General features: G+C 37.4%; 1 protein-coding gene across 1 annotated transcript in view; it reads right to left on the bottom strand.

Moving 5' to 3' along the window:
• LANCL2 (LanC like 2) overlaps positions 1–19614 on the bottom strand; it is a 53414-nt gene that overhangs the window by 29496 nt on the left and 4304 nt on the right. The window contains exon 2 of the mRNA XM_032305083.1: positions 15722–15839. Within this exon, the coding sequence (XP_032160974.1) occupies positions 15722–15839 (118 nt within the window). The remainder of the gene's footprint in view (positions 1–15721; positions 15840–19614) is intronic.

Below are 19614 nucleotides of genomic sequence, written 5' to 3'. Positions count from 1 at the left end.
ACTCATGGATTTTTTCATTATTTCTGATTTTCTACATAGAATTATCATGTCATCTACAAAGAAAGTTTTATTTCTTCCTTTCCAATTTGTATACCTTTTTATTTCCTTTTATAATCTTATTGCATTAGTAGGACTTCTGGTATAATGTTGAAAGCTATTCCGTGAGAGAACATTCTTGTCTAGTTGCTGACCTCAGCAGCAAAGTTTCAAGTGTCTTATCATTAAATATGATGTTAGTTTTAGGCTCTTTGTAGATGTTCTTCACTAAATAGAAGAACTATTCCTAAGTTTCCAGAGATAGTCTATCAAGAATAGGTGCTAGATTTTGTCAAATGTTTCTCTGCATTTATTGATATGATAATGTGGTTTTTCTTATTTAATCCTATTCCACTCTCAAATCACACTGTATCATTTCAAGGATAGAGCCAGCACTTCATAATAACAAAATATTCCTAATTCCTCCCTCTCATCCCTCATATCTTGAGGTCATTCAATTTACTTATATATATTACATGAATTTAAGCATTCAGAAGTATCAATATAAAATATATATATATATATATATATATATATATACACACATGACTGAACAGTGTTATTGTTTTGAACAAATATTTCACACAAATGTTATTTTGTATATTTTGACTTGTTAGAGCAATTAAGAAAAAAATAATAATTATTTCACTTTTACTTATTCATTCTCTGATGTTGTTCTTTTTTTCATGTAGATCCAAGATTCTAACTTATATCATTTTCCTTCTCAGAATAACTTGTTTCAACATTTCTTGCTAGTAGGTCTACTGGCAACAAATTCCCTTAATTTTTCTTTGAGGTTTTTATTTCTCACTACCTTTTCAAGGCTAATTGAGCAGGTTACAGATTACCAGGACCCTGATTCTTTCCTCTCAGTATTTTAAATACTTCACTCCACCCTCATCTTGCTCATATGGTTGATGAAAAGAAGTCTGGTATAATTCTTTTTTTGCTCTGCTGTAAGTAGGATTTTTTTCCCCCTTCTGTCTTTCAAGATTTTTTTTTTATGGTTTTATGAAGTTTGAATATAATATGCCTATGTCAAGTTTTTGGTTTTGGTCTATCTGTGGAGGTTTTTTTTAGTGGAAGGCATTTTTGCTATTTGGTGTTCTCTGAGCTTCCTGGATTTATGGTTTCGTGTATGATGTTAATCTGTAGAAATTTTCAGTCACTATTGCTTTAAATATCGCCTCTGTTTTTCCTTCTGTTCCTTCTCCTGATATTCGCATTTCATATATGTTGTACTTTTTGTCATTGTCCCACTGTACTTGAATATTCTCTACTGGGTATTTTTTTTTATACTTTTTTTCAATTTCCTTTTCAGTTTTCTAAGTTTTTCAATTTCCTTTTCAGTTTTCTAAGTTTCTATGTCATTTTCAAGGTCACTATTTCTTTCCTTAACTATACCTCACCTAATAATAAACGTATCAAAGGAATTCTTCATTTCTCTTATAGTACATATGATTTCTAAGCATATCTGTTTCATTTTTTCTTAGAATTTCCATCTCTCCTAGGGTTTCAAAGATGGCGGTGGAGTAGGAAGACCCTAGACTTTCCTCATCTGAAAAATACAACTAGGTAACTATTGAATCATCCTAAATACCTCAGAAATCAACCCAAATACTGAAGGAACAAACTCCAAAACTAAAGGAAGGAAAGAGGTAGGAAGTGCAGGGAGACGGTTTCTGAACCATGAGAGAAATGGATCACGAGTGTTGTGGGAAGGAGGGAGCACAGGTGGTGGAGAAGGGCAAGAGAGAGAAGCACACAGGGGGATGCACAAGAACATTTCTCCAAAGCCGCTGACTTGGAAAATTAGAGGGGCTTAATTTCGTGAGTTCTTGCAGCCAGAGGGGCTTAAAACCTATTGTTTTAAAGGTCAGCTGACATAGATGCAATAGAGCCTAGAGGGCGCTGTGCAAATCATGGAAGGAAGGCAAGCAAACAACCTGAGGGGCAGATAGTGTAGAAAAAGCGATCAGAAGAATGTCTGAGGCACACAGTAGAGATTATTTGCTCTTCTTGGAACATGTCCCTGAAAAGCTGTATTCAGGGAGATGCCTCTCAAAGGAGCTAGCTGGCACCATTTCTCTCTCCTGACCCGAAGCATAAAGAGAGTCACTTGCAGGAAGCAGCAAGGTGTAAACACTGTCTGCCTAACTTTTTGCACCAAGAAGCCCCACAACCCTGTGCTCTGGGGAGACTGCCCTTCCAGTCACACTTCCTTCTGTCCCAGTGTAGAGGGCCCTCACTCCAAAGACCAGCACAAACTCATGCCTACACATCTCCAAAACAATGAGTTCTGTAGGGCCTCAGTTCCAGTGGAGGTGGTGACAGGTCTCATTTCAAAAGCAGAAGAGCACACCTAGTTAAAACTTGCCACATTCAGGCCAGGCAACAAACATGCCCACAGCAAACTACTGGTTTGAAGGATGGAGAAGCCAAAAACAGCAGTAAAGTCCATGCAGCACCCACCAGAGACACTCCCTGAAGTGCCAGGTCTTGGGCACTATACGAACACATTTCATAAAGCCATTACATTCAGAAGCATGACACATAACTGGTTTTTCTAACACAGAGAAGAAGGCAGAAATTTAGAAAAATGTGAAAACAGAAGAATTTGTCACAAATGAACAAGATAAGGCCACGGCAAGAGATCTAAGTAAAACAGATATAAGTAACATGCCTGATAGAGCATTTAAAGCAATGGTCATAAGGATACTCACTGGGCTTGGGGCAAAACACAGAAGACAACAGTGAGATCCTTACCATAGAGATAAAAGTTAAAAAAGAATCAATCAGAGATGAAGAGTTCAATAAAAAGAGATTAGAAACACAATTAATGAAATAAACAGCAGGCTGGAAGAAGTAGGGGAACAAACTAATGACCTGGAAGACAAAGTAATGGAAAGAAATGAGGTAGAATAAAAGAGAAAAAGAGAACTATGCATCATGAGAATAGATTTAGGGAACTCCATCAAATGTAGAAATATCTTTCTTATAGGAGTCTCAAAGGAAGAAGAGAGAGAAAAGGGGAAAGAAAATTTATCTGGAGAAATAATAGCTGAAAATATCCCTAAGTTGGGATAGAAAACAGAAAGCCAGATACAGGATGCAGAGAACTCTCAACAAAATCAACAAAAGAAGGCTAATACCAAGACATACTGCAATTAAATTTGCAAAATATAGTGATAAAAAAAATCTTAAAAGCAGCAAGACAACAACAAAAAAAAGTCTTTAACTTACAAGGGAAAACCCATAAGGCTAGCATGAGATTTTTTTCAACAGAAACATGGCAAGCCAGATGGGAGTGGAATGATATATTCAACATGCTGAATGGGAAAAGTATGTAGCCAGGAATACTTTACCAAGTAAGGCTATAATTCAAACTAGAAGGAGAGAGTTTTCCAGACAAACAAAAACTAAAGGAGTTCATGACCACTAAATCAGTCCTGCAAGAAACATTAGAGGGGACTCTTTGAGTGGAAAGGAGAGATCAAAATTGACAAAGACAAGAAAAGATCAGAAAAAAAATCTCTAGAAAGAATGACAACACAAGTAATAAAACTGCACTAAATATATATCAATAATTACTCTAAATGGATAAATGCTCCAACCCACACAGAATAACAGAATTCATTAAAAAAACAAGACTCATCATGTTGCCTACAAAACTCACTGTATTTTAAATCCAACCAGTACATACAGTACACCATTAGTTTTTGATGTAGTGTTCAGTGATTCATCAGTTGCATATAATACCCAATGCTCATTGCCTCACACGCGCTTCTTAATGCCCATCACCAAGGGGCCATCCACCTCATCCACCTCCCCCCATCCACCTCCACCACCTCCCTTTCTACAACCCTCGATTTGTTTCCCATAGCTAAGAGTCTCTCATGGCGTGTCTCCCTCTCTGATTTCTTCCCATTCAGTTTTCCCTCCCTTCCCCTATGATCCTCTGTGCTGTTCCTTATATTACACATAGGAGTGAAACCATATGATAATTGAAAAGACTCACTTTACACCTAAAGTCACATTGAAAGTGAAAGGATGGAGAAATATTTATCATGCAAACAGATGACAAAAGAAAGCCAGAGTTTGTAATACTTCTATCAGACAAACTAGATTTTAACCAAAGACTGTAACAAGACAAAGAAGGACACTATAGGGGAGGAGTTAAGGTAGCAGGGGATTAGGGGGACCCTAAGCTGTGTTGTACCTCAAACACAGCGTTACATAGCAAATTATTCTGAATACCCAAGAAATCAGTCAGAAGTCCGAGAGAACAAAAACTACAAGTCTACAAGTAGAAAAGCGACCATTTTTTGGAAGTTAGGAGGGGCTGTGAGTTGAGTTGGGAGAGATAGAGCTATGGATACAGTGGCAGGGATAAAGTCTACTTACAGAAGCCACCGCAATGTATTTTAAGCAAAATCTGATCTTTTAGAAGTCTGCTTTAGTGGGGAACGTGCCAGGCTTAAAGATGCTCAGGTGGTGAAGTAGGGCAGAGTCCCAGGTGTGACCCTGTGGTCTGAGAAGCCCCTGGGTTGCAAGAATGGGTGGCACCTGAGTGCTGTCCTGTGCCCAGACATTGGAGCACAGAAGGTGGCTGAGAGCAGCGAGTATTGGTGCTGGCTTTCTGCTCTGTTTGGACATAAACTGAGAAACGCTGGGTGGCTGTATGATCACTCTCCCAGGACGGTCCAGCAAATGGCGAAAGCATGGTGATACACTCCCCTGGAGGAACAGTGCGGGTCGGCTCTGGAGAAGCACATACAATTCGGAGTTTTGAAACTTGGTCCTGCACCTGAGATAAAAAACCTCAGACACAGCCAAGGTGAATGCAGAATTCTGATCAAAACAGAGGACACAGGACTGGCTGACTGTTCTGTGAGGGCTCACTGGAGAGTGTGGAGGTGAACTTTCACCTCCAGGGCTAGAAAGTAGGACACTCCTATATTCATCAGTGCTGCAGCCTCCAGGGAGGAAAAGAGCACCACCTTGTGGAGGCCAGAGTAGCTTATAGCCAGCCTGCAACCCTGCACCCTGGAGGGGTGCACTTCCCACTGAAACAAGTCAGCCTGAGAATCAGTTACAGCAGACATCTCCTTCAGACCAGCATGAACAACTTATTTACACTAAATTTCCTCATCACAGAGGGCTGCAAAGCTTGAGCTCCAGGGGTAAGAAGGATATAATGACCTTTTTACTTTCATTCTTTATTCATTTTATTATTTTGTAATTATTTTATTTTTTCAATTATTTCTTTCTCTTTAATATTAACTTTAAATTTATTTATATGTGTATACTTTATATTTTTTTTTTTTGTTTACTTTTACATTATTTTATCTATTTTATATTGGTCTCTAGATCCTTCTAACAAGTAGACCAAAACACACCTAGGATCTAGTTTTTTTGTTTCTGTTTTGTTTTCTATATTTTTCTTTATCCTTTATGATTTTTTCCCTCTTTTTTCTTCTTTTCTGGACCAAAATGACAAGATGGAGAAATTCTCCCCCTGAAAAAGGAAGTTCAACTCGTGGCCAGAGATTTAATCAATACAGATATAAGATGTCTGAACTAGAATTTAAAACAATTATTAGAATACTAGCTGGGCTTAAAAAAAAGCATAGAAGACAGTAGAAAATCACTTACTGCATAGATTAAAAAAAAAAAACTAAAATCTAATCAGGCTAAAATTAAAAATGCTATAACCAAGATACAATCCCAAATGGAGGTCATAAGAACAAGGATGGATGAAGCAGAAAAGCAAATTAGTGATATAGAAAATAAAATTATGAAAAACAATGAGCCTGAAAAAATAGAAGGAAAGATAGGTAATGGACAGTGAAGACAGACTATGGAACTCAGCAACCTATAAAAATGTAAGAAGTCCCAGAAAATGAAGAGAGGAAAAGGGGCAGGTTTATTTGAACAAATGACAGCTGAAAACTTCCCTAATCTGGGGAAGGGCATAGACATCAAAATCCAAAAAGCACAGAAAACGCTCAAGAAATTCAAAAGAAGTTCACAATCACCAATGTGCATCATAGTCAAATGCGCAAAATACACAAGGAAAGAATCCAGAAAGCAGCAAGAGTCAAAAAAAAAATGTCCTTAACCTAAAAGGGAAGACACATCAAGTTCACAGCAGATCTGTCCACTAAAACCTGGCAGGCCAGAAAGGAGTAGAAGAAAATATACAATGTGCTGAATGGGAAAAATATGGAGTCAAGAATTCTTTACCCAGCAAGACTGTCCTCCCGAATAGGAGAGATAAACTTTCCTAGGTAAACTAAAGGAGTTCATGCTCACCAAACCAGCCCTGCAAGAAATATTACATGGGAATCTTGGAGTAGGGGGGAAGGGGGAGATCAAAAGCAACAAAGACTAGAAAGGAGCACAGAATACCACCAGAAAAAAATCACACTAAATTCATCTTTCAATCATCACTCTGAATGTAAATGGACGAAATGCTCAAGTCAAAAGACAAAGGGGTATGAGAATGGATAAAAAGCAAGATCTATCTATAAGCTGCCTACAAGAGACTCATTTTAGACCTAGAGACACCTGCAGATGGAAAGTAAGAAATGGAGAACCATCTCTCATGCTAATGGACATCAAAAGAAAGCTGGGAGTAGCCATATTTATATCAGACAAAATTGACTTTAAAGTAAAAACTGTAACAAGAGATGAAGAAGGGCATTATATCATAAATGAAGAGACCTATATCCATCAAGAATATCTATTCTATTCTATATTTATGTTCCCAGCTTGGAATTTATATATTTATATATAAACTATATATAAATATATAATTATAATATATAAATAATATATAAATATAGAATATAAATATTCTATATTTATGTTCCCAGCTTGGAATACCCAAATATATAAAACAATTAATAATAAAGAAACTCATTGATAGTAATTCAAGAATAGTAGGGGACTTTAACACCTCACTTACAGCAATGGACAGATCACCCAAGCAGAAAACCAACAAGGAAACAATGACTTTGAATAACATACTGAATCAGATGAACTTAACAGTTATATTCAAGACATTTCATCCTAAAGCAGCAGGATACACATTCTTATCAAGTGTACATGGAACATTCTCCAGAATAGATCACATACTAGGTCACAAATCAACCCTCAACAAGTACAAAAAACCTGAGATCATTTTATCATGCATATTTTCAGACCACAATGCTATGAAACTGGAAGTTACCCACAAGAAAAAATTTGGAAAGACCACAAATATATGGAGGTTAAAGAACATCCTGGTAAGGAATGAATGGCTTAATTAAGATATTAAAGAAATTTAAAAAATACATGGAAGCAAATGAATATGAAAAGACAACATTCAAAAACCTTTGGGATGCAGCAGAGACAGTCGTAAGAGGGAAGTATATTACAATACAGTCATATCCCAAAAAACAAGAAGTCTCAATGAGCAATCCAACCTCACACTTAATGGAGCTAGGAAAGGAATAGCAAATAAAGCCTAACACCAGCAGAAGGAGGGAAATAATAAAGATTAGTGCAGAAATAAATGTTATAAAAGCAAAAAAAAAAAAAATCAATAGAACAATTCAACAAAACTAAGAGCTGGTTCTTCAAAAGAGTTAATAAAATTGATAAACCCCTAGCCAGACTTAACAGAAAGAAAAGAGAAAGGGCCCAAATACATAAAATCATGAATGAAAGAGGAGAGATCATAACCAACAAAGAAACACAAATAATTATAAGAGAATACTATGAAAAATTATATCCCAATAAACTGGGCAACCTGGAAGAAATGGACAAAGTCCTAGAAATCTACAAACTACCAAATCTGAAACAGGAAGAAATAGAAAATTTGAACAGACCAATAAACAGCAAAGAAATAGATTCAGTCATCAAATATCTCCCCCCACACAAAGATCTTGGGCCAGGTGGATTTCCAGGGGAATTCTACCAAACATTTAAACACTAATTAATACTTAAACTGTTCCAAAAAACAGAAATAGAAGGAAAAGTCCCAAACTCATTCTATGAAGCCAGTACTACCTTGATTCCAAAACCAGACTCTACTAAAAAGGAGAATTACAGAACAATATTCTTAATGAATATGGATACGAAGATTTTCAACAAGATACTAGCAAATCAAATCCACAGTACATTAAAAGAATTATTCACCACGATCAAGTGGGATTTATGCCTGGGCTGCAGAGGTGGTTCAATATTCTCAAATCTGTCAATGTGATACACCACATCAATAAAAGGATGAGAACCATATGATCCTGTTGATGATGCAGAAGAAGCTTTTGACAAAGTACAGCATCCTTTCTGGATAAAGACCCTCAACAAAGTAGGGTCAGCTGGAACATACCTCAACATCGTAAAGGTCACATATGAAAGACTTACAGCTAATACCATCCTCAATGGGGAAAAATTGGGAGCCTTTCTCCTACGGTCATGAACAAGAGAGGGATTTCCACCGTCCCCATTACTATTTAACATAGGACTGGCAGTCTTGGCCTCAGCAATCAGGCAGCAAAAAGAAATAAAAGGCATCCAAATTAGCAAGGAAGAAGTCAAACTTTCACTCTCTGCAGATGACATGACGTTCTATGTAGAAAATCCAAAAGACTGCACCAAAAAATTGCTAGAATATGTGCATTCATCAATGTTGCAGAATATAAAATTGATGTGCAGAAATCTATAGCATTTCTATACATCAATATCAAAGCAGCAGAAAAAGAAATCAAGGAATCGGTCCCTGTGTAGTTGTGCCCCCAAAATAAGATACCTAGGAATAGGTAACTAAAGTGATAAAAGATTTGTATTCTGAAAACTACAGATCACTTGTGAAATAAATTGAAGAGGTCACAAAGAAATGGAAAGATTTCCATGGTCGTGGAGTGGAAGAACAAACATTTTTAAAATGTCTGTGCTACCCAAAGCAATCTCACATTAAATGCAATCCCTATCAAAATACCACCAGCATTTTTCACAGAGCTAGAATAACAATATTAAAATGTGTATGGAACCAGAAAAGACCCCAAATAGTCAAAAGCAATTCTGATAAAGAAAAACAAAACTGGAGGTATCACATATTCCAGATTTCAAGCTATTTTACAAAGCTGCAATCATGAAGACAGTATGGTACTGAAGCAAAATCAGACACACAGATCAACGGGACAGAATAGAGAGCCCAGAAATGAACCCACAGCTGTATGGTCAATTAGCCCTTGCCAAAGCAGGAAAGAAGATCCAATGGGGAAAAGGGTCTTCAACAAATGGTGTTGGGAAACTGGACAGCCACAGTCAGAGGAATGAAACTGGACCACTGTCTTACACCATACACAACAATAAATTCAAAATGGATGGAAGACCTAAATGTGAGACAGGAAATCATCAAAATCCTAGAGGGAAACAAAGGCAGAAACCTCTTTGAACTCAGCCATAGCAACTGCCTATTAGACATGTTGTCAGAGGCAAACAAAAATAAATTATTGGGATTCATCAAGATGAAAAAAAGCAGTTTTAGAGGCAACATACCTCATGATAATCAAAGCCATCTATGGCCTCTACCATCCACAATAGGGAAAAACTGAGAGCTTTTCCCTAATGATCAGGAACAAGGTAAGGGTGTCCACTCTCACCACTGTTAGTTATTTAACAGTATTGGAAGTCCGAGCCACAGCAACTGGACAACACAAAGAAATAAAAGGGACCCAAAATGACAAGGAAGACATCAAACTTTCACTATTTCCAGATGACATGATACTCCATATAGAAAAACCAAAGACTCCACCAAAAAATTGCTTGAACTGATACATGAATTCAGTAAAGTTGCAGGATATATAATCAATGTATAGAAATCTGTACTGTTTCTACACACCAATAATGACACAGCAGAAAGAGAAATTAAGCAATAAATACCATTTACAGTTTACACTAAACATAATAAGATACCTATGAATACCTAATCAAAGAGATTAAAGGCCTGTACTCTGAAAACTGTAAAACACTGATGAAAGAAAGTGAATATGACACAAAGAAATGGAAAGACATTTCATGTTCATAGACTGGAAGAACAAATAGTGTTAAAATGTCTATAGTACCTGAAGAAATCTACACATTTAATGCAAGTCCTAACAAAATACCAACAGTACTTTTCACATACCTAGAACAAACAATCCTAAAATTTGTATGGAATCACAAAAGACCCTGAATAGCCCAAGTAACCCCAAGAAAGAAAAGCAAAACTGGAGGAATTACAATCTGGACTTCAACTTATATTACAAAGCTGTAGTAACCAAAACAGAATACTGACATGAAAACAGACATAAATCAATGGAACAGGATGGAAAACCCAGAAATAAACCCACAGCTATATGGTCCATTTATCCTTGACAAAGCAGGGAAGAATATCCAATGGGAAAAAGACTTCAACAAAAAGGTGGTTGGAAAACAGGATAGCAACATGCAAAAGAATGGATCGGGACCATTTTGTTACACCATACACAAAAATAAACTAAAAATGTATTAAAGACCTAAATGTGAGAGCTGAAACCATAAGAATCCCATACGCAGTAGGCTGTGTGACATCAATCATAGCAACTTCTTTCTAGTTATGTCTCCTGAAGCAAAGACAAAAGCAAAAATTAACTACTGGGACTACATCAAAATAAAAAGCTTATGCATAGCAAAGGAAACAATCAACAAAACTAAACTGGTCCAGATGATATATCTGATAAAGGACTAGTTATCCAAAATATATAAAGAATTTATAAAACTCAACACCAAAAATACAAGCAATCCAATCAAAATATGAGCAGATTTTGATAACAGTGGAGGGGAGGGGGCAGAGATCCAGCAGAAACATGGACAGATATTTCTCCAAAGAAGACATCCAGATAGCCAATGGACACATGAGAAGATGTTCAACATCACTCATCATCAGGCAAATGCAAATCAAAACTAAAATGAGTTATCACCTCACACTTGTCAGAATGGATAAAGTCAACAACACAAGAGACAACAGATATTGGTCAGGATGCGGAGGAAGGGGAAACTTCTTACACTGTTGGTGGGAACACCCAATCTGGAGAACAATATGTAGGTTCCTCAAGAAGTTAAAAATCGAGCTACCCTATGACCCAGCAATTGCTCTATTAGGTATTTACCTAAAAGACAGAAATACTAATTTGAAGGGATACACACACCCCAATGTTTATAGCAGTATTATCTATAATAGCCAAAATATGGACACATCCCAAGTGTCCATCAACTGGGAATAGCTAAAGAAGATGTGGTATACATATATACAGTGGAATATTACTCAGCCATAAAAAGGAATGAAATCTTACCACTTGTATTGACATGGATGGAGCTAAACAGTATTACGCTAAGCAAAGCAAGTCCAAGAAAGACAAATACCATGTTATTTCACTCATATGTGCAATTTAGCAAAAACAAAGGAGCAAAGCTAACAAAGAAACAGCCTTTTAACTATAGAGAACAAAGTGATGATTACCAGTAGGGATGTCAGTGGGGGATGCTGGTTAAATAGGTGATGGGGATTAAGGGGTGCATTGGTTGTGATGAGCACTGCGTGTTGAATGGAAATGTTGGATCATCTTGCATATTTACTTTTCACTAAAATCCTTAGCATTATTAATCATAGTATTTGAAAACTCCTGGTTTGATAATATCAACATTACTACTGTATCTGATTCTGGGTCTGACGTCTACTTAGTCACCTCAAACTGTTTTAATTCTATTTTACTTTTTAGTATGCCTTGTAAATTTTTATTGCAAGGTGGACTTAATGTATTGGGTAAAAGAAACTGCAATAACCAGTCCTTCAGTAATGTGGTGGTAAGGAACAGGGGAGTAGCAGTATTCTATGGTCCTATGATTAGGAACTGGTCTTTTGGTGAAGCTGTGCCCTTGGACTATGACCTTTATTAGTGCTTCTCAGTGTTTCTTTCCTGTAGGTTGGACAGGATAGGTACAGGGGGCTGGAGCTGGGTACTTCCCTTCTCCCATGTGAAAGGCCCAGACAGAGAAGGTAGAGTTAGGGATTTCCCTTCTCTAAGGGAAGTCTAGCTTCAGTAAAACTCTGGTAGGTTAGGTTCTAGTAAAATAGTTTCTTCGGAGGGCGGGTCTTGTGAAGAAAAACAGAATGCTCTGGCATATTTCAAAATGGTTCCGCTTTCCTCCCCTTTCCGGAAGCACAAAGGGATTTTTCTCTAGTATCTACGGTGAGAACCTGGGAGGACTCCTGGAGTTAAACTTGAAAAAGTGAAGAAGGGTCCTTGTAACTGGGTCCATCTAGAGGCATTTTCTTCTCATCAAATGAAGTTTAAAGTTATTATCCCCACACCGGTTTCCATGGATGTTCCTTCTTGTGGATCTCTGCTCCAGTAAATTGTGATTTTCTGTGTCTCTCTCTCTCTCTCTCATTTTTGGTGTAGACATTTGCCCTATGACCTCACTTTGCTAACGGATCTAAGAAGTGTTAATCTTTCAGTTTGTTCAGCTTTTGACTTGATAGGATGCAGTGACAACTTCTAAACTCATTACACCCCAGACCAGATCTTGTGTTTTTTCCATTTTTATGGTATCGCTGTGCTTTCTGGAGCATCAGTTCCTCCTTCAGCCCCTTGTCATTTGGACCTTGTTTCTGAAGGGACTTTCCCTTGTCCTTCAATTTCTTTTCTTAGTTCTTTCAATTCTTATTTCACATCATCTTACTGTCCGGCCATCTCTTCCCTGGGTTCCTTTATTTCAGCTTTGCGATCCATTTGCTTAATTAAGTTCCAAAATTCATGTTGAAAACGGGACAATTTTTCTCCACGTCGTAATGGCATTTTCCTGGTGTTTCTTCTTCTTCCATTGATGAAATTTATATTCCTTTTTTCCTAATATTATGTACACAACTGAATTTTTTCTTAAGTTTGAATTAGATGAATTTTTCTGAATCAAGACCCTCTAAAAGAGGGAAAGTATTAGGACAGCTTTCCCAGTTTTTTTTTTTTTTTTTTAAATCTCAAGCGCATCCTCTTCTTACCAAGTGACAAACAGGTTATTTGTATATGATGACTTGTGGTGACTGGATTTCCTTTGATTCTCATATCCTTCTTTGTTGCACAAGGGTTCCCCCACTGACGTTTCCTTTCTGACTACACTATTAGCCAGCGCCACCAGGGATGAAGTTCCTGCCTCATAAAACAAACCCCTTTATTTATTTTATCTTACATAATTCACAACAATCCTTTTTTAGAATAATGCGGTTTAAAAGAATTCTATAACCTCTGTTCCCTGTATGCTCTCCACACCATTTTTCTCTGCCTCTCTTCCTCACCCATTTCATGTTCAGATATGACCTCAAAAATTCCTCTTGAGGGTGTGTCTCATCCTTCTGAGAATAACTATTTATTGATTTGGGAGAGGGGGAATTGCAGAATACATTTTGCCACCTGTGGGTCATCTGGCTTCCTCCCGTGGACACCACTGTGGCTTTCTCAGTTGTTTTGGATTCTATTTGTTTTTCATACACTATTATTCAGTGTATTCTCTATCTCACAACTTTGCTTAAAAAAAAAAAAAAGGTACAGGTGCTTCATTCCTTCTTCTTGTATTGTACAATTTTAGGAGAAAAGAGAGAGGAGGTATGGGTATAAGTAGATTCCATGGTGCTACCCGGATCCCAAAGCCCTAAATACTACTTTTAACCATTCACACCAAATACCTCCATGATGGCTCTAACACTGAATCCAAAAGATAACAACAAATGGGGATTTTTAAGAAATACTGATTCTTGGACTCCTCTACTGTGTAATCATTCTGAGATAGAGGCTTATAATATGTTGTTTATTATAAAGCTCTCTGAGTGTTTCTGATACATAGCTAACTTAGAACCTAATAATCATGGACTTAAAACCCCTATTTCAACAAGAAATGTTTTAAGTAAAAAATTTCTTAGGGGAACTGTGCTAATAATCACTATGTTATTTTTCCTTTAAAAATATTCTTCTTGGGGCGCCTGGGTGGTTCAGTCAGGTTGAGTCTCTGCCTTCAGCTCAGGTCATGATCTCTGGGTCCTGGGATCAAGTCCTGCATTGGGTTCCGGTTCTGTATTGGGCTCCCTGCTCAGTGGTAAGTCTGTTTTTCCTTCTCCTTCTGCCCCTCCCTCCCAGCTCATTCTCTTTCTCTCTCAAATAAAAAAAAATCTTAAAACAAACAAATAAATAAAAATATCCTTCTTTGCTTTTTTAACTTCAAGTTAGCTAAAATTATCTTGAGGCTCCTGGGTGGCTCAGTCAGCTGAGAATCTGATTCTTGATTTCGGCTCAGGTCGTGATCTCAGGGTCATGAGATTGAGCCTTGTGTGGAGCTCTGCACTCAGCGGGGAGCCTGCTTGAGATTCTCTCTCTCTCTCTCTTCCCTTCCTCTGCCCCTCCCCCCACTTAAAGGCTCTCTCTCAAAAATAAATAAATAAAATATTTTCAAAAAATCCTACTTTGCATTTAAGTTAGCAAAAATGATCTAAATTTACATTTAAAGGTGAATTTCTTTGGTTCTGTAAGCTGAACTACCTCCATGTCTTCCTGAGTATAACAGTTTAAAAAATTTAATTTTCATGTCATTACGTAAATGTTATATTAACATGAACAGGCAAATACAAATAAAGCAGCACAGAAAAAATTATAAAAATGAACACACAAAAAAAGATCAGGGCCATCATGTTTGCTTGTACACTGCAAAAGCAGGTATTAGTTCTCAGCGATTCTAACATGAATACTTAAGTCTGTGCTGTTCATTGGCTAAACTGTAATAACTTAACAAGGGCTACAAATTGATACGTAAATTGTTATTAGCAGTAATCATACTGCAGTCTCATCTCTCAGAAGAGGCTCTTTTATTTCTTTTACACTCCCTAAAGTGTTATTACAATGTTCTGGCTATGTAGTAAAATAATAAGAATGTAAAGATTAGATAAAGCAAGCTAATTTTGAAATCGAGTTATTTGAGGTATGGTGTGTCTATTACAGGTTGCTTATTCAATTATTATCACCAAATTCAAAATCAAAATCTTTAGGTGTACAAATGAGTCAAATGACTACAAGCAAGAGGTTAAATGGTTTATGCATAATGGAGAAATCACATACTACAACTTGTCCCAAAGATCAAAGGAATAAAGGCAAACAAAAAACTGACCTGAGGGCAAGTTTTCTCTTATTATGCATTTTCACAGATACCCATATATTCGGTCAAATAAATAATGCTATAAAAATAGGACATACTACATATCAAATTTCAAGTGGAGAAGATTTCTTTAGAAATAAAACTCCAAAACATCTCATCACTGATTAAGTTCAAGTTTTCATTTAAAGGGTAAAATCTAGGGCGCCTGAGTGGCTCAGTGGGTTAAGCCTCTGCCTTCAGCTCAGGTCATGATCTCAGGGTCCTGGGATCGAGCCCCACATCGTGCTCTCTGCTCAGCAGGGAGCTTGCTACCCTTCCTCTCTCTCTCTGCCTACTTGTGCTCTCTCTCTGTCAAATAAATAAAATCTTTAAAAAAATAAAAGGTAAAAAGTCACCATTTTCAAAGAAGAAAAATTTTAATCGAAGTCTTATAAACCCAAAATAGAACAACCCAATTACTTGTATCCCACATTCGTACCTGTCCAACCAGTATAGGCCGAGCAGTCATGGGGATCGGCTGTCTTCAGCCCTTCTTCCATTTGCTGCAGAAGATCTTTGATTTTGGTCTGGATTCGCCTCGTGAAATTATGTATGATCTGAGAACCAAAAGAATATAGAAATTTAAATTGCACAAGAATAGGCCAATATTACAATAAATACTCTAATAATCTAAGTTTACAGAACAGAAGAGGTAGAAGTTATATTACTTGGCCCATGTCAATGTTTCACTGGTGAGAGGATATCTCCCTTAATTTTGTAGGTTAAGTTCTTAAATGAGGTAATGCCCTGTGTGGACTACAAGGCATTGGTAGGATTACAAAAAATAAGTTGTAGGAACCAAAGAAAAAAAAATTTTTTAAAAGATGGATTGAGTACACAAACGTGTTAACTTTTGTAAGTTAAAGAAAGTAAGAATGATGGCTTAAAAATTACTGACAAGGGGGAAAGAGCTGCAATATAAAACACTAAGTAAAAAAAGACTATAGCAATACAGAAATAGATCTAAAATTATTGATGTACCTTATAAAAAGAAAAATATCAAATGACAAACATATAAAATATTCCCTTAGCAATTAATGAAGTTCAAATATATATGAGTACCAGACTTTGCCTTATCAGAATAATGAAAAAAATTAAAAATATTAAGTCCCAAGGCTGCTAAGAGCTAAGGAAACAAGTTTTCTTAGTCACTGAGAGCCTTTCTCAAGAGATACTGAGTATTCTCAGATAAGTAGTTGAGAGTATTCAGATTTTTTATGTCTTTTATGATTTGTAAAATCTAGCTGCCAGAGAAACTGCTGAGGTATATTAAAATCCATGACCATGATCATGGAATTTCCTACTTAACCCTTTAATGATTATTTTCTGCTTTCATGTATTTTGTAGTTCTGTTATTAGACACAAATGTATGACTGTGCATCCACTGACAGATTGACTTGTTATAATGAAATGTTCCTCTGTGAGACTCAGGAGGAAATGTTTTTGTGTTACTACACCGTTCGGGCTTTCAAGGCAAATTTCCTGAAATTTGGGATTCTAGACTAAAAGTAAACCTTAGGAATCAAGTTACAACTGTATATATTGTAAGGCATCCAGAGAGGTTTACTTGACCCTGGAGGTATGTGTTTATATTTCAGGGGGATGAGGCCGTGACACAGGGATATACTTCTGAGTTGTACAACTATAGAGAACTGGGCTTCTCACTTTCATAGAGAAATCTATTTACATTCCAAAGACTTAGAGTATGGTATTTCCAATGAAACTCTCCCAGAAGGAGAAGGGAAGACAGTTGCCTCCTTTCCATTTGTAAAAAGCAGAGAAAGGTTCAGCTTCTTCCTTATTTGCCTACAATACACAGACTTTGCACATGGAAGACATCTGACCTAGGTTTCACTGTGTTGCCCCACAGGGAAGACTTGAGACAGGTGGAACCACTCACAGGTTATAGTCTGTCTGATAAATAATAAATCTGTGATCCAGAAACCTCTTGTGTAAATTCAGGAAAAAATTAATAGATAAACATTAAAGGCCTCAACCAGGGTGACGTCAGCATCACTGCAGCATTAAGATTAGGCATCCCTTGTTTTGTCCTCCCTTGAACAATAAAAATTAGGTATCCATCCACAAACAGAAGTGCTTTTGTGTGAGTTGTGGAACCCAGCACCTTACACCAAGGACCCATGGGCAGTCCAGCCCACCAGTCTATCAGGTAATAAGCAGAGGCTTTGATACTGGCTGTGGAACCTACAGGAGACTGGGAACTAGTCGTCGCCCCTGCCCCCAAGCTGTGATCGAAAGCGCATGCAGAACCCGAAATGAACAATCAGATCAGATCTGAAAACCTCTGCAGAAGTCCAGGGTTTCAGAGCAAAAGTTCCAACAGTCCAATAGAGGAAAATAAAATGAGTTTGTGTGCATTAAATCAGGTAAGAGCTTTTCTTTATCAGCATCACTCCTTCCCGAAGGTGGAACAGCATAGGGCGAAATAGATGCCCATGTTTTCTCCCAAAGGGAAAGGGAGAGCCCTCAAGTGCCTAGTTTTCAAATCTGTGTGGGACTCTGCTGAAGAGACTCACTCTCTCATGGCATCCAGAGCATTGCTGACAGAGCTCTACAAGTGGGGAGAAGAAAATCAGGCAGTAGCATGTAAGATTCTCAGAGCAGAGTGCATGAAAGGGACAAAGTTCCTGCAGATGTGTTCTGACTCAGACATAGGTTAATGAAAAGTTAAGGAAACATGACATACCCAAAAATCACAATAATCTTCCACTAACCAAATCCAAAGACATGAAAATGTATGATTCACCCAATAAAGAATTCAAAATAGCTGTTTTAAGGAAACTCAATGAACTACAAGAAAATGCAGAAAGAAAACTCAATGAAATCAGAAAATGAAATACATGACTAATATAAGAAATTTAACAAGGAGATGGAAATCATAGAAAAGAATCAAAGATAAATTCTAGAGCTAAAGAACTTAATGAAATAGAAGACACAGCACAGAGAATCAAAACATAGTAGACCAAATATAAGATAAAATCAGTGAGAGGATAGGAAATTTGAAACAACACAGTCTGAAGACAAAAGAGAAAAAAAAAATCAAAAAGAGTGAAGAAAGCCTATGTGATCTCTAGGACATCTTCAAAACAAAACAACAATATCTGAATCAGTTCCACAAAGAGAAGGGGGCAGAAACCTTATTTAAAGAAATGATAGCAGAGAACTTCCCAAACCTGGGAAAACATTGGGACATAATAAAGAGATCACCACATTAATTTAATCTGAAATGTCCTTGTCTAAGACACATTATAATAAAACTATCAAAGATCAGGCTGGAGGAGTGCTGACAACACTGACTCCATCTCTGGCCCTCCATCTTGTTCTTCCTGTTCACCTGATGACCTCTCGAGGCTACATGCTCTGGGCCCCTTGGAGATCAATACACACACCTTAGAAATGCCCATCAGGGCCAGGATGGGGGGAGGCTTGCTCTGGCTTCCCATGAATCTGATAGAGATACCATAGTCTCACCCCTTCCTGAGGCTCAGGTGATGCCATAAGAGGTAATTAAAGATTAACTGCCAATCAGATACATGCAGGTCCTGTGAAATGCATGTGAACCCTTTGGTCTCTCTACAGGGCCCTTCTGTGTCCCCAACCTCTATAAAATCTCTGAACTAATGTCTGGACTTTGCAGAGAATGACTACAAAGTGACTGGATCATCCTCTACCTGATTCCCCATCAGTAAATTCCCCTGAATAAAACTCTTGTAAACTGTATGAAGTTGCCTGCTTTGTTTCCCAGTCTCAAAGTCCTTCTCCATTTGGGGGATGATGTAGGAAAGATGGTAGGGTTCGAAGCCAAGGGCCAAAAAAGGATTCTTGAGACATCACAGGTGCAGAGAGGTGGTTTTGTGGGGACAGGACCTGTGGGTGGAAAAAGTTGCAATGAGGTCATGAGGGGTGGTGATTATATACCTACAAGTTGGGAGGGGGCTTAGGGATAGCGTAAGTCTCTAAGGAATTTTGAAAACAAGGTTTTCAAAAAAGAAAACAAAACAAAACAAAAAAAAGAAAACAAGGTTTTCAGGACCTTAAAGGCACTTAGCCATTGTTGGGAAAAGGTCATTTATTACCGTTTAATAAAACCTTAGTCATGAGATCCTTCAAATGCATATCAGGGGGCCATACATTTAGGGGATGATTGCCAACACATATCTTATGGGATTTAGAGATAAAGGAAAATTTCTGAAGAAATTTTTATATGTTAAAGCAGACTTACAGGATGGGGAGGGGGGTTGGGCTAAGTGGGCCTTTTGCCCTTAGCAAGGTGTTGGCATTGGGGCAGTTGAGTCCCTAGAGGAATGTCAC

The sequence above is a fragment of the Mustela erminea genome, chromosome 11 (assembly GCF_009829155.1).
Source record: "Mustela erminea isolate mMusErm1 chromosome 11, mMusErm1.Pri, whole genome shotgun sequence".
Taxonomy (NCBI): Eukaryota; Metazoa; Chordata; class Mammalia; order Carnivora; family Mustelidae; genus Mustela; species Mustela erminea.
Note: the sequence above shows the minus strand (reverse complement) of the source record. Positions and strands in the feature narration are given on the sequence as shown.